At 39.4% G+C, this 23,808-nt stretch overlaps 2 protein-coding genes across 10 annotated transcripts in view; both read right to left on the bottom strand.

The window, feature by feature from the left end:
- The window catches only part of aak1a (AP2 associated kinase 1a), a 29,613-nt gene extending 27,761 nt beyond the window's left edge, over positions 1-1,852 (bottom strand). For 7 of the 8 annotated variants that reach the window (XM_028456807.1, XM_028456809.1, XM_028456811.1 and 4 more), the window contains exon 1: positions 1,082-1,852. In XM_028456807.1, coding sequence (XP_028312608.1) covers positions 1,082-1,241 — 160 coding nt within the window. In that variant the 5' untranslated portion in view covers positions 1,242-1,852. The remainder of the gene's footprint in view (positions 1-1,081) is intronic. The other variant, XM_028456813.1, reaches the window with a different exon arrangement.
- A 3,083-nt stretch (positions 1,853-4,935) lies between these two features.
- On the bottom strand, positions 4,936-23,173 carry disp3 (dispatched RND transporter family member 3). Of its 2 annotated transcripts, XM_028458553.1 has the most exons (22): positions 22,955-23,173; positions 22,770-22,839; positions 17,211-18,134; positions 16,910-17,129; positions 16,647-16,783; positions 16,443-16,577; positions 14,933-15,093; positions 14,625-14,764; positions 14,439-14,530; positions 14,176-14,340; positions 13,722-13,883; positions 13,492-13,638; positions 11,774-11,910; positions 11,491-11,660; positions 11,291-11,421; positions 10,104-10,288; positions 9,885-10,011; positions 9,520-9,665; positions 7,880-8,039; positions 7,671-7,784; positions 7,404-7,576; positions 4,936-5,850 (listed from the first exon to the last, which is right to left on the bottom strand). In XM_028458553.1, the coding sequence occupies exons 3-22, from the start codon at positions 18,124-18,126 to the stop codon at positions 5,494-5,496; spliced, it is 3,975 nt and encodes a 1,324-aa protein (XP_028314354.1). In that variant the 5' UTR covers positions 18,127-18,134; positions 22,770-22,839; positions 22,955-23,173; the 3' UTR covers positions 4,936-5,493. The 2 variants fall into 2 exon arrangements, with proteins under 2 accessions (XP_028314354.1, XP_028314353.1); XM_028458552.1 differs by having other exon boundaries at positions 22,770-23,173.
- Between the last annotated feature and the right edge of the window lie 635 nt (positions 23,174-23,808).

The raw sequence follows: 23,808 nt of genomic DNA, 5'->3' as shown, positions 1-23,808 counted from the left end.
AACTTTCTCACAGCCTATTTTTTTGGAACAGTTTTAGAACATCTGATTTCAGCTTAATCTAAATCCAACAATAACACAAGCAAGTACGTAAGCGATTAGACAAATCAGATATAAATAACTGGGACACTCAGATTAACACTAAAAATGACAGTTTGAACAAAATGCACAAAATCATTAACAAATGTGAATAATTCTATTTTAAATATTAAACTTAATACACATTAAACAACTCATATACAAATAACTAGTACATCAAATAAATGGACACAAAAGACCCCTACATGATAAATATTAATAATGAATAAATCTATAATCTTGAACATAATTTGTATTGCTTTATATCAGCAGTAAATGTCATCTTTAACTAACTATAATGTAAATGTAAAACACCTAATTAAAATAATACTTTTAGATATAAACTTCTGAAATCTATGCTTTGACTTATATAATTTGTGTATGTCGTTATCACTGGATGAGCTCATATTTGTCCCTGACAATCACAAATGTTTTACGTATCATAACAAAAGAAGACACACGTGTAGCCATGTTCCAGCCCAGGGAGGGGAACACTGGATAACAACATAGAATAAAAATGCTGACAAAACTACGTTCGAGGCCCAGGAGTGAGCAGACCCACAGCTGTGCATTAGATGAGTGCCTGTTATATCCTATTGACATGTTGTTGTTGTTGTCGATTAATTTACTGTTCATTTTAATAAATTGATTGATTGATTCAGCAAAGCAAAACCGCTGACTATGTCTCTCTCTCTCTCTCTCTCTCTCTCTGTATGTAATCTCAGGTACTGAACAGTATCTCAAAACTCTAACACTATCTATCTATCTAACTTTATCTGTAGACTTAATTGATTGTCCTTTTGTAATGACTAGCTGATTATAGTCTTTTCTGAACAAGCTCAAAGGAGAACAAACTGGGCTCATGGTGGTTTTTAAACTAACATGAGTTTGACACCCATGTTGTAGATAAAAACAATAAGAGGCCCACTCAGTCCTACAACGTGGATCAAGTCCTATAGTTAACAGAGGTTTTGTGAACCACACAAAGGAAAGCCTTTTAGCTCACCCTCAGCAACTGTTTCCTCCACCGTCACTTGATATCTCCCGATGCTGAACACCCGGCCGATGAAGCTTCCACCGCAGCCCGATCCAACGCCCCCTCCGCCGGCTCCGGAACCAGGCCCTGGGCCCGCATACTCCCGTCGAGTATCAAAGAACTTCTTCATTTCCCCCACAAAAAAGGGGTTTTCAAAAAAAAAAACAAAAAAAAACACCAAGATCAAGTTGTTCCGAGTAACAAGTCCGTTTAAAGTAGGTTAGTCCCAGTAAAACGAGCAGCTGTTGTTACTGCACCTCTAGCTGTATATGAATGAAAGAAGCTAGTTAGCTTCCAGCTAAGCTAAACTAGCATATACTTCTCAGTCTTCTGCTAACTCATGGCTTGAACAGCAGGCGGAGTCCAACACTGGGGTAAAAGCACAGCTTCACATTAACAACCAAAGAGCAAACAGACATTTACTAATTACACTATGAAATAAAAGAGAAAAACAAAACAAAAAAGTTGTTCGGCTTTATCAACACTTAGCTCCGCAGCTAAGCACCGATAGGTGACAGCTGTCAGTCGGTGGAGGAGCAGCCAGGTAGGTCCATGATGTCCACGACAGTTTATTACACATTTACACGAATATATATTCCTCCAAAAGTGTTCACAGTCCGTGTCAGTCGTGTTTTTTATGTAAATAAAACGGTGAATGTCCTATGTTTTAAGGAAGCCAGTTAGCCAAAGATAAAGAGATGGTGAAGTAGTTACAGACAGAGCTGCTAATGTTGCGACAGGGAGGGGCGGAGCCATCTCCTGCTGCTCTTCTCATTGGTCAGATAATGATCATAGATTCACATCAACAAAAGAATAACTTCTGATGATTTTCAAATTGTTAGAAATGGAATTGAATTGAATTGATTTGAATATACTCATTATTATACATATGCATTATTATAGCAACAAAAATAACTAAGTTTGTATAAAAGCTGCCACATTACGCAAAATAGGTTATATCTTATTTTTATTATGCTGTTTGTTTGTTTGCGCGCTACAGTGATGATGTCATTAGACTTACCTCAACAGTGATGATGTCATCAGTCCTACCTCAACAGTGATGATGTGTGTTAGTCTCAGTAAAATACACGAGCATTTATGCATACAAACATTATTACAAGTTGGTGTCAGAGTGACGTCATACATTTTATTTGAAATAATTTGTAAAGTCTACTTATTAAAAAGTGCATTGTCCAACACAATAAAATAGCAGCCAACACTGACACCTGCTGGCAGTTTGTAACAACAACCTTTTATTTATTTTAAATTTTTAATGTTTTATAGATAGCTCTATAAGCTGTATAACACAGGTAAATAGTAGCCTCCTGATAAATACCATTGCATAGATGCACTCACTTACCAGAAAGGTACATTTGAGCTCATTGAAGATTGGAAAGAACTGAAACAAAAAATCAATTTATATTACAAATGTATTTCCATCAGATCACTTGATTAATAGAATACTCCAGTATTGAAATCATCAATAGCTGGAAGCTGAATAGATATTAGTGTGGATCTAAAAGGGTCTCATATTGTCATGAAAAGCAAAGCAACAATGCTGTAGTCAGTAAAACCAGGCCTATCCTTTAAATAGAGAGTAAAATACATGCAAATTATGCAAAACACCTAAACATGACTAAATAATCAATTAAAAAACTAAATTCTCAATGCTAATACAAAGCAGGTGGATACTATATTTATTCACATTCTACAGTCATAATTCCCATGATTAAAAAAATAATTGTATTATTCATATGTAAAATGAAACCCTGTTGAGGTGTGAATATAAAACCAGGCGTGTCTTGTTTTTGTGTAATTATATAAAAAAAATAAATCCTTAGTTTATACCACACCATTCTTTTTTATTTTTAAACTGAGTTGTTGCACATTAATAATTCACAGATCTGATGTAGTCTCCCAAGTGGTTGAGTGACTCAGCATACGTTGACAAGTCCTCATGTGACTGCTGCTCTGTTACATAACACTAGAATAACACGACAGAAGAAATGGCTTTGTGTGCCTACTTTATTTGACTTTCAAACATTAAATACACTTGAAACAGATATTTGCTGCTCTTGCTCACGTTGATCTATGAGGTTTTACAACTGCTCCTTGTCTTCACCACAGGACCGAGCACAGCCTCCATCAGCAGGTGTGTGAGTGGTGCTCTGAGGGATCGACGCTGAGGCTACAGTGAGGGCCTCTGACTGTGGAGAATCTACCTGAGCAGTTGAAAAGCGGTCTCTTGATCACACAAATAAAGACTTTAACCAGAGAAACACTATCAAGTATAAACCAAGGGTAGAGACTTGTGCGAAGTACTGGTATAATATACAAATCCTCCCAACGTGGTGCCAGCAAAGTAACTTCCATGATGTAAAAGCAGCAGCATATTCACACATGATATGGATTTCTACAGCCAGGAGGCTTGGTGCACACATCCTATAAAGAGCCTTATTTTAATGACTGGATTTCTATCCTTGGACAAGGAAAGCTCTTTAAGCTGTCAGGAGCCTGGCATGCTTAGTTAAAGTTGGACAAATCTTTCAGGAAAGGGAGAATAATTAGTTTGAACCAAATGAAAGGATGCTGTATTCACAAGAAACGGTGTTCAATGCATTGTTACGGAACTATCTGCCAAGGCATCTGTAAGTATAGTATGTCGTGCTAAACTTGTTTTTCTAAAGGCAGCTGATTCACTTTGTTCGATTCATTAATCTTTTGTAACCACTTCTCTTAATCAGCAACAGGACACTTGAGTTTATTCCAGGTAACACTTAGTGTAAAAAAAGGAACACTTTGGAACAACCACTCCACTATGTTGATTAATGTAAACAAAGTATATGACAATTAAGTGTCACATAAAAGCAGTAAGCAGTTTTCCCCACCTACACTGACTGACGTAGATTAAAAAAGGTGTTTTCTGTGGTACAAAATGTCATCTAAGTACAGTATGGACAGAAAATGCTAAACAGCTTTGAAAAGTCTTAATTTCATAAATATACCCAGCCATGTGTGGACCTAATTCCAGCCACTGCGTGACATCATCATATTGATTTATACAAATGTGGTTGAAATGTTTACACACAGATTGGACGGACATGGTTGGAGAACAAGGCCATCTTCACAGACATCAGTGTTCGACACCGGCATGTTACTGAACTTCACAACTCCACATGTTACACTGATGCAAACTGTGACTCAATCAGCTCCAAAGGTCAGTCAATCTTCTGTAAAGAGGGAGTCAGCAGATCAAATCGTCCTGCCACCTATGAAAGGTCAGCACCACCACAACAAGTTCATTTGACTGTTTCCTCTTGCAGTGTGGTTTGAATCCATGGATGAACACTGAAGTAGAAATGTAATGTGTAATGCAGTGGTTCTCAACCTTTTCAGCCAGCGACCCACAAAATAAAGGTGCCCGGGGACCCCCACTCCACCTGAAGGTGTTGAACACAGACAGGAACAAGACAGGACCATCTATAAGGGGGAATACAGGGGAGAGCTTTATGGGATGCATCCATAAAGTCAGCAAAATGATGGTCCATTGTTCTATGAATAGATAACCACATTTATTTATTTATCTGAATAATATCCACTGTTATCCAGGAAGTTTATTATATTTGCTCCATAGTATATAGTCATCTTAAAGATGTAAATCCTTGTTTTAATCAGAAAAAAATTGAGTAAAAAGTGACCAAAATGGTGGAAAAGGTGATGAAATGGGATTTTAAAAACCACAGAAATTAGCTAAAAGGTGCAAATTACAGTGGCCAAAAACAGACACTTTTAAAAGTGGCAGAAAAAAGTAGGAACAATTATATTAAACTAGCAAATAATGGGCATGATAAATCGTGAATGTGGTTAAGTTGGCAACAATAAGCATGAAATATGGTGAAAAGAGGTTAAAAGTGACAATAATGGGTCAACATATGCAACATTAGGCAGGAAAAGTACTGAAAAGGGTTTACAAGAGCCGAAAATGTCTTGAAAGTGGGAAAAAGGTGCAGAATAGGCAATGACATTTGAGAATTGGCAGAAGTGGAGTAATGTAGCAAAAATGCATTAAATGTAACAAAAATATGGCAAGAAAAAGTGACGGAAAGAGGTTAAAATAAGGCAAGTTTGGTGGAGTTGCAGAAAAAGGGGCAAAAACAAGCAGAAATGAGCTCAATTTGTTCAAAAAATATTCTCAGTTTCTTAAAGACATCTGGTGACGCCCTCCAAGTGTCTTACGACGCTTATGTTTGGTCCCGACCCCAAGGTTGAGAACCCCTGGTGTAATGGAGAGTAGGATTTTGACATCTTTGTGCTGTTAAGTATAAGATCTGATGCTTCTTCCAGACACTCAGTTTGTGCACGGAAGGAGGACAGCAGCAGCATCAAGAAGCCATGGATTGCCAGGCCATGGCACCCAGCTGTTTGCTGACCCAACACAGAACCGCTCCCAGAGCGGCTGCTGCCATCACTGCCAGGCTGGCCTTCAACACGGCTCTAGGGTTTCTGCTGAAGCGAGCAGGCGCGACGCAGGCCAACATGGCCACGGTCACCGTCAGGGTGTAGAAAATAGAGACGGCCGTGTTGATGGCCACGATCTGACCAAACTTGGCAAACGGCACAATGACACAGAAGAACAGAGGGATGGTGGAGATGACGGTGGTGACGGCACTGGAGACTATGGCAACACCCACATGTTTCACTGCCTCCAGAGTCCTCCTCTGCCTCTCAGCTCCATGCTCCTACACACAGAACAGTGGCACACATGTACATTATGCAATGGTCTGGAAACAAAGGAATACCAATGATTAGAAGTGAAGTTCTTATATAGACACATCCCAAATAACTGTTAATTGTATTTTTGGAAAAACAAAATTAATTGACGTGCATTTAAAAGTGTCATTTTTGAGGGTGGGAAATGTAGAACTAATGAAGAGATAACTGCATTGTAAACTTTAATTCCATAATATGACCAGGAACAAAACTCTATTGTCTAACAAACTCTCCAAATACCTAAAAATGTTATTTTGAACATTGAACAGAACCCAAGAAATTGGGCTCAAAACTTCCCTTCTCCCAATGCTGCTTTTCCCAGAGACCTTTGACCTTTGATGCCTCTTACTTAAAGGTCCTATCTGACCCCAAAGGAACACTAAACAGATAACACAATCTTCTTCTTTGGAATTTAGGAAGAAATCTACATAGACTCAACTTTTAAGATGAAAATGAATGTGCCTCAATGTTCATGATTGTTGGTTGGTTGGTTTGTTTGTTTGTTTGTTTGTTTGTTTGTTTAAAATATTAAAAGCAAGTAACCTAATCTTTTAAATCCTAGGAACATTCCTGCTTTTATATTAATTTAGGTTACACAATCGACCTAATAGCTCTTCTTATCTTGTCTTCAAGTGTGATGAATTCCTTCTTTAAGAACTCATCTTTTATATTAACATATATATTAAAATGATCTTTTATACATTAAAACCTTCCCTATGAACAGTTCCTCTTTCAGAAATGATTATTAGCACATCATGAATTTTATGAATTGTGCAATAATAGAATAGTTAAGTCTTTTAAATGTAAGAAATGTAACTCAATCCTAGATGGCACTCCTGGAAAATGTTAATGTTTATATCAATAATAAGTAATAATATCATTTTTAAAACCCTTTGCCCTCCTACAGAAAAAAAAAATCAATGTTTTGTGTAAATGTTGAAAACTATTCATGTTAGTGCATCTCTACAGAATGGCTGTATTATATAGTGGTGGGGGGAAAAAATTGATATATGTTAATCACCCTCTTTCCTCGCACAATATGGGAATGTCATTTTAGGTTGACACTACATGTAGTGCAATCTTTTCACAAAAGCTATGCATGTTTTTTCTTGCGCAAAAATAAATGTATATATTTGGTTTAATACATAATTAAACCTTAGGAAAAGCTGATGATCCTTTGTCCTCCAATTCTTATTGGAAAAAATTCAGTTTGGGAATTTAGAGTAGAAGCAGTTTTAATGTAAAAGCAAAGAAATAATAAATGATCACGGATAAAGTGGTCATAAAATATGTGCCTTATTTATTGTTTAATTGATAATCAACAGAAAGAAAGAAGAAAAATATACATATGTATCATAGTAGAAGACAGGTTATTACCTCAAGGACAAACATCCGATACTAACAGAGTTTGTCCAGAAACTTTATCTCTGAGAATAAAGTCTAAATATTCAACAGCTCTGACCTTTCTCAGTCTGAATTCCAAACATTTAGCTTGTGAGAGAAGAATGTAAAACCCTGTTACCAAGCCATGGTCGGGTGTAGAAGGTGTGCTCTCCCCAGCTAGCAGATAACCCTCCACCAGGTGCAGACAGTAATCCACAGAGGATCCAACCAGTATGGACAAAGAGATGGCCTCCACTGCTCCCATCTCCCATCCCAGCCAGTACATGACGGCCACCACCAGACAGATTACTCCTGATAAATTAAAAGTTTCAATTAAAGACAAGTTCAGTGAGATATTCAGATATTCAGACACAAACATTCTAAGTAATCCCTTCCTCTCTCGTACCTAAAATGGTAATGAGGATGGGCAGCAGCAGCAGTAGATGTGCAGTAAACACGGCCACGGCTGCTAAACAGATGGCCAAAGACAGCAGCAGGCTCCAGAGTGCACTCTCTACACCTGTAGGAAAAGCACCTCATCAGGATTATCCATCCCTGGAGGAGAAGCTGAGAGAAAAAAAGGCTTTTTTGTTTTACACACCACACATCACTAACCTATGATTTCTGTGAAAATCTGTTTCCAATGTTCACAGGTCTGGAAACCTCGTTGCAGTGCAGAAGACTGAGGGAGGCTGGCCAGCTGCTCTCGGATGAATTTTTCCCACTGAAGGAAGTCGGAATAGGTCTGAAAGGAGGACTTTCCTTTGTACGTGGTCTATAAGAGAGGAGAGGCAAAACTGATATCAATTATCCTCGATAGGTAACAGAGGTGTAAAGAGTACTGCTATATCCTACTCAAGTAGAAGTACTGTTACTTAATTGAAATTGTACTCAAAAGTAAAATTACACCAATGGATTTAATTCAAAATAAAAACATTCTCAGGCTCTAAGTATAGATACATTTATTACCTCTAAAACTGTGCCACGTGGGTAACGACATAATTGGTAGAAACCCCAACCTGGGCGAACGTGGCTCAGTGTTCGAGTGGGTCGTCCAATAACCGAAGGGTTGGAGGTTTGAATTCTGCTCAATCCAAGTCATTGTCAATGTGTCCCTGGGCAAGACACTTTACCTACATTGCCTCGTATGAATTGTGCATGAATGTTAGTGGTGGTCAGAGGGGCCGTTGGCATGAAATGGCAGCCACGCTTCTGTCAGTCTGCCTCCCGTGGTTACAATGTATCTTACCACCACGGGTGTGACTGGTGTGAATGTATAATGGTTTCTGTATGTGCTTTGAGTCTCCTTGCAAAAAAAGCGCTATATAAAAACTACCTTTTATTATTATTACCACTGCCAAGCGCAGAGCGGAAAGGTTATGTTTTACCCTGCATTTATCTGTCGGTCTGTCTATCTGTCTGTCTGTCTCGTCGTCTGTTTGTCTGTTAGCAAGATAACTTGAAAGGTTATGAACGGATTTGGTTGAAATTTTCAGGAACTGTTGATAATGGGACAAGGAACAGGTGATTCAATGTTGGTGATGTTCTGGATTACCAAAATTGAGAAAATACCAAAAAAAATAGGAAAATAGGAGCTGTGCCCGAGCCTGCTCCTTTAAGTGCAGTGGCTTATGGGTAATACACGGTGGCTTATGGGTAATGCACAGTGGCTTATGGGTAATGTAGTAGTGGTAGGGAAGTGCATTGTGTGGTATGTCCCGCCCGGTACTCGTGCTGTACTTGGTGGAGGTCTGCGCTCTCCGAGTGGTCTGGTTATCATTATTATTCCCTGAACCAAAGAAAGTGGCTGGGCGTTGATCAAAAACACATGGATTATGTTCAATAAATAATAATTTACTCAGTAATTGTTTGGTGTAGAAATGTAATCAATTACTGATTTACAAATATAATCAAAAAAGTACAAGTAACCCATAAAAGCAACTCAATTACAGTAACATGAGTACTTGTAATTTATTACATTAACCTCTGCCAATGGGTATCAGAGGAGTATCAGGCCAAACAATGAGAATGTGCCTTTACCAACCAACAGTGAGTCTCAGCAAGATGTGTTGTGCTTCTATTCGTTATGACTTTTTTGACATGCTTATCACCTATACTACTGCTTTATGGGACAAACATCTTTAATTGTTTACTATTTTTTTGAATACCAGTAACACAAGTGCCCCCATTAATCGTTTACAAACATTAAACCTGTTCATGACAAAGAAGAAAAGCTGAAAACTGAAAGGACTTACAGATTCAAAGGCCATGGAGAGCCAAGAAACCTTCCCACCATGCATTCCCACCGCTCCGTGAGAGAGCTGCCCTGGGAGCAGGTTGGGTTGGGGAAGAGAGTGGCATTCAGGATGGAGCAGAGGCAGGATGGAAGACAGCTTGTTGCCTGAAGAAAACAAGAAGCTGTTTCTACCTTTTGTTTGACCCAAAAACTGCTTAGAATTCCAATTTAACTGGCAAAGAAGAATCTTGCAGCCATCACATTGATGCAGTAAAATTTATCAAAGAGAGTAAAGATCAATGTGAGCTGCCACTCATCATCACCGTCTACTCAAACAATTATTGCCTCTTCTCAGGTAGACACAGCGTGTCATGTGTGTGTTACCTGAGGGCAGACATTGAGCTCCGCCTGGCTTCACCAGTTGTCTATTTGCACTGACAGCTTTACAGATTTTGCAAAGGTGTCCCATCTCCTGGAAGATGTCAAAGTCCGGATCCAATATGATGCTGCCCTGAAGATAAAACCAATGAAGACATATCAAATGAGGTATTTCTTAAATTTGTTCTGTATTTTTGTCTTTAAAGATTGAATGATGACTTTTACCAAATCTCCAATAACATGGTTATCTTTGCGTTCAGTTCGATTTACTCCCAGTATCCCAAACACCACAAAAACCATTGCTCCCGTGTCAACCAGCGGGCGCACAGCGGGGTGTCCACAAGCTCCGTTGCCGCATGGATTAAAGCCAAATGTTTTGGATGGCTTTGCTTTGGCATCAAAGGATGGATCTTTAAAGAAAAAGAAAAATACAAAAAAATCTATTAAAAGTGGCATTTTTTAGACAGTCGTGAGACAGGTTAGTTTTACCCTACTGATGATGTGTTGTTGCAATAGTAATCTTGCTATAGACCGTCGTCTAGAGCAAAACATTTTGATCTCTACAGCAGTGGTTCTCAACCTTTTCAGCCCGCAACCCCCAAAATATAGGTTCCAGAGACCGGGGACCGGGAACACAGACATGAACAGTGATGAACAATCATGTGGAGACAGGGCCATCTATAAGAGGGAATAAAGGGGAGAGCTATGTGGGGCCTACAGTCAGCAAAATGATGGTACATTGTTCTATGAATCTGCCCTAAACACATTTATTTATTTATCTGAATAATATCCACTGTTATCCAGAAAGTTTAGTATTATTTGCTCCATATATAGTCATCTTAAAGATGTAAATTCTTGTTTTAATCAAAAATAAAATGGGTTAAAAGTGACCAAAAATGGAGGAAAAGGTGGTGAAATGGGATTTTAAAAACTACAGAAATTGGTTAAAAGTTTAGAGTAGGCAAAAACGGGTTTAGAAGTGCCAAAAATGTCTTGAAAGTGGGAAAAATGTGCAGAAAACGCAATGAAATTTGATAGAGAAGTGGGAGAATTGGAGTAATGTAGCAAAAATGTATTAAAAGGAGCAAAAATGTGGCAAGAAAAAGTGATGTGAAAATATCTTAAAATGTGGCATGTTTGGCAGAGTTGCAGAAATAGTGGTAAAAATAAGCAAAAATGGGCTCAAATTCTTCAAACTGTTTCTTAAAGGCATCTGGCGACCCCCTCCCAGTGACTCGCAACCCCAAGGTTGAGAACCCTTGCTCTACAGTACTGTGGAAAAACACTGTAACAGAGAAATGATTTAAAAAGAAAAGAATATTTGGAGAAATTAATCTGTGATTCAAAATGTCATAAATGTTACACAGCAAGTTTCCAAACACCGTTTGATGCAGTAGTGGGTCATTGCTCACTGTAAGGAAGAGGGGTGTAGAAGGTTCCCTGTGTGTGTCCATCAGGCCCAGAACTGATCCGACATCCAGGTGGGCTGACACACACACGACTGGGATGAGGTCTCAGACGGCGTTGTGCAAAGTACAGTTGCCTTAGCGATGGAAGACAGCAATATATTATCACTGTTTATCATGTTTAGGTGTTTACCTGTTGTTTTTACCTGCTGTGCTGCTGAGGAGCAGCTGCCACATAAAAGGAAAACTCTGGAGTCCAGCCATGTCGTGGATCACACGAGGCGGATGTGAGCATCCAGCTGGGATATGGGTGATAAGCGCGGGAAATACACACGGTCATCCGGGTGGAGTAATTGAGGTGAGGCTGATTAAACACCTGTTCGGATGAAATTGGATTAACATTAAATCACTTTAGAGACACGTAACACAGTATGAAGAGTAAACACTACAGTCGTGTAAACAAAAGTTGATGTTTTTCTGCTTACAAACCTGAAATGAGGCCACTTCATTGTGCTCTGAGCTACACATCTTCCATGGAGATGTGATGCTGGTGTTGAGGGAGAAACGGTAAAGTGTCGTGGAGGCTCCCAGGTCTAACTTGGATATGTAAACTGTCACAAAAGAGCCTGGAAAGTAGTTGATAGCAAACTGTAATACAACTGGATGATAATAATCCTTTAAAATGAACGCTGTCTGTGTCTGATGTCACTACAGGACAAATCTGTGACGGGTAATGTTGGGTATAATTCTCTCTTCTAAACACTTGAATCAGGATCTACCCGTTCAGTATATAATTAAACAAAACAATACTATTTAAAACCATGTAATACAAAATGTCACATATTGTATTAGTTATAAACATCACCAGAGTTGGGGTATATTACATTTTTCATTTACAATTACATTATCAATTACCCATGTTCAATTACAATTCTTTTTTTATCCTCAGAAAGTCAATTACAATTACAATCTCAATTACTAAAGTTCAATTACAATTCATCACTGAAATAAATAACCTAACAAAAGTTAACCTTCCTCTTGTGTTAGCTTTCTGTTAGCATCTCAAATGCTAACGGGCGCTAAATCAGCTGTAAAATACACTAATAACAATTATCCATCATCTAATTTATTTCCTATCTATTGATTACCTTCTTAGGCTTCCAAATAAACAAAAATATAGGTTTTAATATTTTTTTAAATGGTAAAATGTGGGGAGGTTTGATATGAAACGTATTTTAATAATTAACTACATATGTGTAGAACCGTACATAGAACTGTAACATGGTTCCACAGTTTTGCGTTAAATTATAATTGACCATTTTTATAGAATTTTCATGGCAATCACAATTACATAGTGAATTATCTGAACTCAATTCCAATTTAATTACGACTACGACCGCAAAAGATTTTTAAAATTACAATTATAATTACGCCATAATAGTTATTAATGATCAATTACACGATGACAATTATAATTGACCACAACCCTGAACATCACAAACGATTGCAACTCCTTAACTGTGTATAATGTTTCGGCCCTCTGTACAGCAGCGACAGTCGAAGTTAAGCATTGAAGAGTTACTTCTTTGTAACTCTTACATATTGAGTGTCTTTATTTACTTTTTACACAGGAAAACACTATAACCAGACTTTATTTCAGTCTCTTTAGCCATTTGTCCTGGGGGGTTATTATAATTTATTTATTTTTTTTACTTTTTATTAAAGGAGGATATAAAAAATAAGCCTGTTGTTTACAGAAGAGTCTGTCGATCATGATCATATGTATTTATATATCCGAGCAGGCTACGTTATTGTAATGTCAGTATTTGATATGCAGCTTTGAACATGTTTATACACACATAAACATCTAGATGGTAAAATCTGGGTAGCTGGGTTCTGAATAGGTTGTAGGAGGGAACAAGTGTGTAAAAGCAATCATTGAAATTTTGCTGTTCAGTCTGAATTGAAAGATTGATTGTCTGACCCTATAAAATAATTTGTTTTCTCAATTTTTAATAAAAAATAATAATATTGTATGAGTTCACTTCATTTTTTTGTCATTGTATCAGAATCCAGGACACGCTAGCACTCGTAAAAGGTTTCTGCAACAAATCAGCCTGATGTAATTTTTGATCATCTGCTCAAAGAATAATTAATAATTAGGAATGCCACAGAAGTGTTTCAGAAAAAAAAAAGAGTTTGTTCACCTGTTTGATTGCTGCTTGCATTTGTTTTTACTGAGCTTTGAGATGCATGGAGGGTCGTCATGCTTTTGTTCTGTCTATGTGTCGAAACTCTGAATGTAGATGGAGGCGTGTGTGTGTACAATGGGTGCGGTTTTTCCATGAAAACACCTGCAAGAAACGACATGGTTTTTACATTATTGTATGACCTTTGTTGAAGGGTTTTTGCTTGAATCCCTGCTGTGGGCTTTTACCTGAGCACATGGGGCAGGAGATGCCTTGACGACTGAGGTTGCTCCTCAGAGCCAGCAGAGTTTGGAGGTTTGTATCTCGGCGGAAAAGGAGGGGGGCGTGCGTGGCCGGCCTCAGGAGACAGCAGCAGCTGGCAGATAAGAGCAGAACCAGTAGGAAGACACCTAGCCAGCAGGAGGAAAGTGGTAAACAAAGGCAGACAGAAGGGTGTGATTAGGTGAAGAGAAATTGATGAAAGGCAAAGATCAATTGTGAAGAGCCTGGATGAATACTTCATGAGACACCCATCCTCTGACAGGATAATTCCCCCTCAGGACAAACTGAGATTACTACATTTATTCAAAAGTTTTTGTACGAGCTTAAATTCAGTCGAGAGTTTCCTTGAAGACCAAATTAAACAGGTTTGTTTTCCTGTAAATCGTTTTTGATCCCGTGAACGCCTGAGTGAAATCTCACCAAGGACAGCTTTCCGCCTCCGCACGACTGGCTCTGCCACTAAATTCTTAAGGGTCCACTGCAGGGTTGTGCTCACCACCCCAACATGCTGCGGCCCTGTAGGTGACATAGGTGTCTCCACTGACAGGGACAGAATGGCTGTGTCGTCGTCTGTGTTGTAGAGATCTACAGACAAATGTAAAAAGGCTTAAGCGGCGCCTGCATGGATTCACTCCAATAATCAGTCTGTAAGCCACTCAATGCAATGGAGATGGCAATCTCACCTGGCTCCATCTCCACTGACAGGAGTGCCACGTCATCATCCTCATCAGACAAAGGGCTGTGACTCACTGACAGGCCAGAGAACCACTTCCAGCTTTTGGGAGGAATGAAAAAAAAAGACACCAGAAAGGACGAAATCTTGCCTGTGCCACCACAGATAACAAAAAGCTAAGAAAACAACAGCTTACCAGTTCACCCAGGTGTGTTCACGGGGCTCCACACACTGAGTCCAGATACACAGAGCTGCAGGCATCAACACAGACACCCAGAGCCAACAGCAGCTGACAATAAGGGCCATGAATAGACCAAAGTCGTGCACAGCCGGAATCTGAGCATCAGTGGAACCGAGCACATTGTGAGACCCTAAAATATTCAATTTTTGCTTATCACATTAGAGCGGCCATCTGCTGAGCGAGCCACTTCTATTCATTCACTACACGGGGTTCATTTATCCTCTCAGAAACTGGTTTTTCTCTTCTATTTGACCAAATATTACCTGAGAGAAGGTGTTTGCAGCATAGGCTGCTGCAGTTGTGAAGGACGTGAAGAACGTAGCTCGACCAGCTGTTTTAATAGTGTAGATTATTCGCTGTCGAGGCTGATGCAAATGAGAGGCTTGTCTGAAGGTGCTGATGAACACAAAGACATCGTCTACACCTAAAACGCAAAGAAAATAGTTATTCATGAACAAAAAAAGTGTGAAAAAGATTTGCTACACAACCAATACAAATGTTTAATTTCTTGGAGTGAAATGTTTATCTCTCTGTAAGGGCACACAAATCTGAAAAGAGAGTGGACTGCATGACTTACAACCTTCACATACTAACTTATTACATCTAGTTTGTAAAATGTAATCATTTTAAGGATGAAAATGTGACAGCAAAGGATGACGTAAAAACTGTAGAAATAAACTGCCACGTTGGGCACGATCCTTGACATGACTGACAGTAAAACGATTAGTGCTTAGACCTGCCAAGAAGTTGTCGAAGAAGAGCTGTTATGAGGGAGCAGAGTCACAATCATTAAACGTTGTCTCACCTCTGGCAGATCACTTTATTTAGCTTTTTTTTTTTCTCACACACCTAATCAAATAAAATCCAAAAACAAACAATCCATTTATTTCTTTCTTTTTTTGGCTGCCTGTACAAGGACCTGCTTCTCCATGGAGTGACACTGCAGCTTTTAAAGCTGTGGAGCTCTACAGTTATTGCACCATTAGACAAATTCACCATTCTGTTTACCCATTAACAGTCTATACTGTACTGTATGTCCTGGTGGATCAGGTTATGACTGTGCCTTAAATGAAGGAACATTAAGTGACTGAATTTCATTTAAACATGGGAAATACTTAGTGGGTGAATGTAGGATTGCTCACCCACTCATAGAGAACATGAGTTTACTCGTTTAAACAGGTCATCTTTACACTGCTAATGCTGGGTTGTTGCAATAATATAATAAGAATAGCGTTCAGAGAGCGCAAACCTCCCTTAAGCGCCAAATATCCTGTTTTCGCCAGATGTTGGCAGATATTGGTTATCTAGATCAGTGATCTTGAACATGGCATCATGATTGTTTACACTTTAAAGAATTCAAAGAAATTTCCATACTCATGACTAACAGCACTGTAGGTCCAAATTTACACTAGCACCCCCATTTTTTAATGAATAATCGCAATAAAACGCGCAATCTGTATCTGATCCAGTGGGGTACTTGAGGAACCAACCCGACATAACTGAGTCAAATTGCGATCAATTACCAATCGAGATATTTTTTTTTATTATTTCTGATAAGAAATAGAATCTGTATACTGATCTGGATCCCCTCTAAAATGTAATGAGATCTTCCATTACATAAGGGCTATTTTTGGTTAAAAGTCTGTCCAAATTTGTTAAGTACCTTTGATGTAATCCTGCTTACAAACAAATGAATAAATAAACGCTGGTGAAAATATTACCTCCTTGGCGGAAAATATTTGTAATGGGAGATCCAGGGCTTTGAATACTTACCAATACCAATAATAACAAAGGCTGCCACTCCATTGAGAATGCCCAGGTATCTCACACCAAAGACAGCGTGGTATAGAAACAGAGCCATCAGGCAGCTGAGTCCAATGCTGGTCAGTCCAAAGAACGTCAGGAACACTGTAAGGAGACCATAGAAAAGGAGTTTAAAAATGAGATCTGACCTTGTCAAAGCAGGTCCTGCCATACCAGAGAAGGATGTGAGGACGTAGACCAGCACCGTGATGCAGGCACCACTGATCACTGCCAGCATCATGTCATTGTGGAAGGTGTGTCTCACTTCGTCATCAAACAGCTCCGTTCCCCCATAGAGCACCTTCACCTGACTGTGACAGATACAGAAGTATGAAATCGTATCTGTAGAAATTCAGAGCACACTGCACTGAAACCTAAAGCTGATATAACTGACAATGTCCTTTGATAAATATCAATGTGTCCTTTTTCCTCCAGACCTGGTAGACTGCTTGGCCAGGATGTCTGCATACTGAACCACAAAGTTTTTGAAGCGAGCCCTCTGTTCATCTGCTCGGTCCTGCAGAGAGTAATAGGAAGGCAGAGGAGCTCCGAAGTGGATCTCGCTGCGTAAGAGAGTGGACGAGAGATGCTCAGGGGACAGACTCTCATCCACGTACCAGTAGAACTGGGGGTGGGTGATGGCCAGACTCAGTGAACCTAAAGCAGAAGAGTACAGGAAAGGAGAATCAGGTCAGACTTTACAGTGAATCCTGGGTGAAGCCTCTGCTGATGACATACCTTGAATATCAGCCAGGTCTGGACCCATGCCGTCATAATAGATCTTTCCCACTCTCTCACTGGGATAGAGGTAAGACAGGAGAGAGCTGGGAGGTGAGCAGTAGGATGGCCCCAGAGGCAGATCCCTCAGCACCTCCAGGGGCTTCCAGCAGAACTGATTAAAATGTGGGTGCTGCATGAGCAGACGCTCCACATGGTGAATGGTCTGCAGGCGCTCTGTGGTGAAGATGTTGTGATCACCTTGTCCCTGGGCCACAAACACCAGCTCAATCCTCCACAGGGCCTGGCTCTGCAAGTAGTAATTGGGGGCAAACCTGCGCCTCCTATTAGGAGAATCCTGAAATGTTCTTTGTTCTCTGGCACTGCTGTTAATTCCTTTAGTTTGAAACAAATCAAGATCTTTCCATGTATCTAGAAGAGGGGTGGACCTCCTAAACTCATTTCCTGTTCTATTCAACATTCCCTTTTCTGCAAGTTCCTCCAGCAGAATGTCCTGCAGGGCCTCAGATGCCATGTTATCAAGGTCTCGCCTCCGTCTGTCCCAGGAGCCCAACTGGGTTTTTATGGCAATGGTGAGGGCATCAAAGCGCTCAGCAGAGAAGTGACTGTGGACCTCAAAGGCACTGTACGAGAGGTCAATATCCAGAGGAGGGCAGTAGAGAAGCATGTAGGCAAACAGGGCACATGGCAGCAGGATGGCTGCTCCTAAAACCACTGCACTGGCCCAAGGCTGTGTGTAAACACTCCCCACCACCCTCCACAGTCCACACACCAGGATGTCTCCAGAGAAGCAACTGTGTCCTGCTGCACTGGCCTCTCCAACCTCCTCATCCTGCTGCTCATTCTCATCCTCCTCGTGCTCCACATCTTCTCCCCAGCTGCTCTGAAACACTGGGAGTTCATCCTCCACTTCCATGCTGAAACCTGTCAGGGACACGTGACATGGTTAGGTTTAGCCTACTCTATTTCTTATTAAAGAAACTTCGCTAACACTTGAAGTTTTTTACATAAAGGCTGACATTAGGCTGTCATTATTATGAGATGACACCTGTCATTAGCATGAATGAGTAGGGGTGTCCCGATCCGATATTGATATCAGATATTGGTCCTATATCAGCAAGAAAACAAATATCGGATTTTATGGGACTGCATCTAAAATCTCCGATATAATATACATTATTTTTTTGGATGTACTGTATCTTCTATTTTTTTCTTTTCTTTTATTCGATTATAAAATATTTTTATTCTAAAAGGTTAATTATATGTAATCCATTGGTTTATAATAAATGGCTCTGTTTTTTATTTAAATAATCAAGCCTTTTCTAACATTCCACACTACAAAATAAATAATCGAAATCGTATCGAAAGTGAAAAAGTCGTATGAATGAGGTGTCATTAAGTGTTGATTGTTACTCTAACCCTAACCCAATCTAAACATGCCAACAGAGCATCAAAAGTGTGATAATTTAGTGAAAGGTGTGATTATTTAGTGAACAATACTCAATGACAGCCTTCATGACTCACACTAATGACAGCGTAATGTCAGCCTTTATGTATAAAACTTCACGTAAAGTGTTACCGAAACTTCTCCGTCTGAAACACCATTGTGGGACAATATCCCATTTGCCTTCACAGTGGTGGTGTTGATTATAGAGTAATTATTCTGTTTTATGGATTCTAACCAACAACCCTCTACTTGCACACCTCACAACTCAAAAGAACCCAACCACAGCACTGTGAGTCAAACAGTGCAGACAAAGGGACACAGTTACTTCCAAAGTTGAGCACAGTAACCTGGAACAATGGGGAATTCAATTTGATTAAGTCTGCCTTTAAACTTTGACACACAAAACCGTTGCTCTGGCAGCTTGTATTGAGAAAATTGAAAGGGGAAACTTTTTTTTTTGCTTTTCTCAGAGAGCTGAGGAGAGAAAAATTGGAGGTTGAGCTCTGATTTAGGATGCAGGTCACAGGAACTCAGAGGTGAGACGGGATAAAAGCTGTGGTTCAATTCTGTGTTGTCGATATATTTGAGGTGGGTCTGCCAGTAAATAGGAGAGTGTAACCATGTCACATCTGCAGCAAATGAATTCATCTCACATCTCTAATCGCTGATAAAGAAAAATGAGCAAACGGGACATCAAACAGAGCAGAATAGGATTGGGTTCGTGTCATCTGATGAGCAGGGCTGGTTTAATAATATTGTCAATAGGTGTCACTTCCCTCCACACACGAGATACTGCAGACTGTTTGCATTCCAGTGGCAGTCAGGCTGCTAACTGCTGCAATTTATCTCTACACTTTGGAGCAATAGTTTAAGGTCAGCCAGGTAAGACACTGAATCATGATTATGTGCAAAAGTTCGCAGAGATCGGCTCCGTAGGTGAGGGGTACATCCATCATAAAAAGCAAAAGTCAAGTTAAAGAACATTTAATCAATATTTGTAGGGAATTATCAAGGCAAAAAGGAGAGACTTTATACTGGGAGATAAACCTCAAGGATAAAAATGAACTCCGGGAGTCTTGTTGATTTATAGAATTTTAATCTGTAGTCTATCCTCTACAGAAGTTCTTTAACTAAGACTTATTGTAGTTACAAAAGCATCAGCTCATGGGGTGCTGTTTAATTCTATTAGACTGGTCCAGGCTCGCTATAGCTGCAGATGTAGCTTAGCACCACCAGAATGGGGATGAATGAATGGTTTATGTCGGCTCTTTTTTGAGTTTCTGAAAAAAAAAACCAACTAAACAAATAGAGTAAATTATAATGATGATGTAATTATATTATTAATATTATTATTATTGGGGAAACCTTTTATTGAAGAGTTTCTTTCGCTGTCTGATATTTCTTGAGAGAAATAATATGTTCTAGTTTACAGGAAGTAGTACCATTATCTATTATGATTTCTAAATGAGAGTTTTATGCAGGGCCATTAGACAAATCTACCAATGTGTTTCTTTGTAATTAGCAGATGAAACCAATTTTGGAGCCAGTCACTGCAAAAAAGTCTGAGACACAGTTCTGTTTTTAAAATGTGTAAAAATTGAAAACCAATACTAATTTTAGTAATTAGATTTCTCCTATCCTGTTATAAATCCTCGCTGCCTCTAAGGCTTTTTTTTTTTTTTTTTTTTTTTTTTGACAAGCCATGCTTTCATCGAAACAAGATGAGAAGATGCATGTAGACAAGAGGATATATGAGAAAGAAATCCTGGGGATATCAGCCGTCACACAGACAAAAGGTATAGCTCAAACATCTGTAGTGACAAATGATTCACTGCAGTTTGGTATTGATGAAAAAAATACTGAATTAGAAACACACACACACAGGCTGTTTCACAAATGCGGCAATTACAGCATCAGAAATGCTCTGATTAGTGGTCTGGATGTCAAAGTCATTTCATTTGAAAAAAAAAAAAAAAAAAGCTTGTTAGATAAAGATATGCTCTGTGCACAGGAGACATGATGGTAGATCTTTTTTGCTCTGGGTGAAAAGGCTTAAGCTGCTGCTCAGCAAGCAGTAGAGAGATTACCACAGCAACGCACAACCTGAGACACATCATTGTCTCTCAATTGAAGTCCAACTCTTCTTCACATCCAGTAAAACTGCACCGTCTCTTAATACTGAAACACACTGCAAGTCGTGTTGAGCCTGTTGTAGAAATCACATTTACAAGCTGTCAGGAGTATTTTACTCTGCAGTTTTTTTCCTGCAAACAGTTAAACTGTGCGGCTGCAGAAGAACAATAGAATGTTCTTCTGTGTATACATTTACTGTGAAAGCTGATTTTAATGTAGGCTATTTGCGTCCAGACTAAATATTATCTTAATGGCTTCTCTGTGCTTCAAGGAATACATAATTTATTCAAACCAACCACACACGACAATGGAACACCAGTAGGTGTTTGAGAGAGCGTCTGGTTTAGTCCTGGAGGAACCCTGTCCTGCACTCTTCATCACCCAAAAAATGGCTTGTTAATATCAGGACTTGGTTAATGACAGATAGGAGACGTGTGTTCAGGTGTGATGCAGCAACAAGACAACAAGTATCAAATGATAAAAAAAGATACAGATAATACTGTGAAAAAGGACATTCTATATCACGTGTCAAACTCGAGGCCCGGGGGCCAAATCTGGCCCTTTGGAGCATTCAATTCAGCCCACAGGAAAAAAGTACAAATGATAAAGAAAACATGAATCATTGAGGAAATGAAACTCAATATTTGCAGGGGCTCACGTGCTTATATCGCATGATTGCTGTCATTTTTAATGTTAAACAATACAAAATCCTTCAATTTTTCTCAAATTATGACATCACTTTTCCCTTAATTAAATAGAAATTGGTCACAAAATCAACGAAATTTAAAGTGATGATCCTGATATATTGGTTTTTTACATATTTTGTACTTTATGTACGTAGAATTGTAAACTAATGAAAAATAATGTTGAAATTATTCATTTCCCCGTATTAAATCTATGGCCCACTTGAGATCAAAGTGCTCTGTATTTGGCCCCTGAACTAAAACTTAGACACCCCTGCTCTATATGGATAGATGTGGGAGTATATGTTGGATATCTTGGAAACTTTCTAAGGATTTTTGGATTTTATTTATAAAAAAAAAAAGGAATCCCAGCTCAGGTATCAGTGCCGTACCAGCATGTGTGTGTGTGTGCGTGTGTGATGGAAGGAGCTCTGCAGCACAGACCAGGATCTTATTGCTTTTTTTTCCCCCTGTGTGAAGAAGTTGGAAACAGAAATCTTGATAAAACGTCAATCTCACTTGAGCATGTTGTGTGTGTGAGTATTTCTTTCCAGTAAAAAAAGATTTTCTGAATGACAGGTTTGTCACCTCTCTCTACATCTGGTGGATTGTGTCGAGGTGAGAGATCTGAGCAGTTCCATCTCAGCGACCCCTCCTTGTGTGCTTTTCATCCAGCTCTCCTATTGATCTGCTGTCTATTTCTCTGTGTCTCTATCTTGTCTATAAAGGTAGGAGGTTTGAATCATTGAAAACTGAAAGCTGGTCAAAAATACCCTCCACACAGTTCACCTCCTCTTCATCTTTACACAGTATGGGTAACACATGCTGCCTTCTGCTCCTTGCTCTCAGCCAGCATACCAGCTCATTAAAGGACCATTTGATTTCACCACCAGAGATGTATTAATATATATCGCTTAAGCATGAGAGCTCAGAAGCAGATCTCCCTTTTGTTTTCACATAATGGGAACTTAGGATATTTTTTTTTTTTTTGCATTGACGATGCATACCTGCACACCTTTCAAAAGCACAGGCTTACAACGTATAAAGCATCATACAATATCTACTTATTTATATATATATACACAACAGTGGTTGTTGCTTCTGTAAACAAAAACAAAAAAACCTCTATAAATCTTATTATCTAAAAACTTTTATTTATTTAAGTTTTTTTTTTTTTTTTTTACATTTTAAACACGCCTCCTCTGTCTTCACCCCTGCGTAACTGGTTACTATTATTTAACCATTATTTGCATTTACATTTCATCATAAAGTCAAAGCAGATGTGGAGACACTTACCTGAGGAGAGGAGAATCACAGGTAGAGCCACCAGGCCTTCTTCATCCACCTAAAATGTGCTAAACTTCATCTGCTCCTCACATTAACATAAGGGGTAAAAAAAAAAAAAAAAAAAATCACTCACTGCTTTGTTGTCATAGTCAATAACTCAGCAGGAGAAAGAGCGGCACCAGAGGAGACCTCACCATAGTGACTAACACACACAATTTGACTTTCCTTTTTCACTCTCATGTATTAGCTGTTTACACTGTGCAGTTTTCCCCTCTTCTTTCATGCTTTCTCTCCCTCTGGTCCTCCCTCCCATCTTTTCCTACCCCGTTGTCGAGGCGACAGAGTCAGTGAGAGACATTTCTTCCCAGAAGCTCTCCTCTCTCCTCCTCTCTCTCTTCTCTCTCTCTCCCATGGCTTTGTTCAGCCAGCTCCACAGACTGGCTCAACACTCCACGAAACACAAGGAGGTGATGACAGCTCTAAAAGCTCCAAACAGCAGCAGTGGGAGCCCCCCGCAGCAGAGAGGGCTTTTAAACCTGTGCACAGATGTCAGCTGGGGGCATTCATTCATCCTACAGCAGCTTGTGTGTGTGCAGACAGATGATGTAGAGAGGACGCTGCAGTCCAGCCCCCTCCCATCATCTCTGAGTTGGTATGTTCTGGTCTCAGTTGGTGGGGAGGTGGAGTGTGTTATAACAGGGTGATAAGAATGACTGGCTACAGTGGGAAGCAAAAGTGCAGGCTATTATACACAATTATATGAAATAAGACATCATTAGCTTTTGGTTTATGCCACATGTTTGATCATTGATATTTTGGCTTCTGACTCCTATTGACATATTTCAAACTAGATTTTAAATAGAGCTGCAGGTCCACATGCTCAGATTTCCTTCTGGAATTTATGCACCAGCAACCTTGATTGAATGTGGTTTCATCAAATCCTATTGTTCACATGATTAAATAGAATTATTGCGGAATTGTTGCAACTTAAACTTTTAAAGGAAAGTGGAAAAACTCCAACAAGTGCCCTTGATTAGGTCCATTGGGC

This window comes from Gouania willdenowi, chromosome 9 (genome assembly GCF_900634775.1).
Source record: "Gouania willdenowi chromosome 9, fGouWil2.1, whole genome shotgun sequence".
Classification (NCBI taxonomy): domain Eukaryota; kingdom Metazoa; phylum Chordata; class Actinopteri; order Blenniiformes; family Gobiesocidae; genus Gouania; species Gouania willdenowi.
The sequence above is the reverse complement of the archived record's forward strand: the minus strand, read 5'-3'. Positions and strand labels throughout refer to the sequence as shown.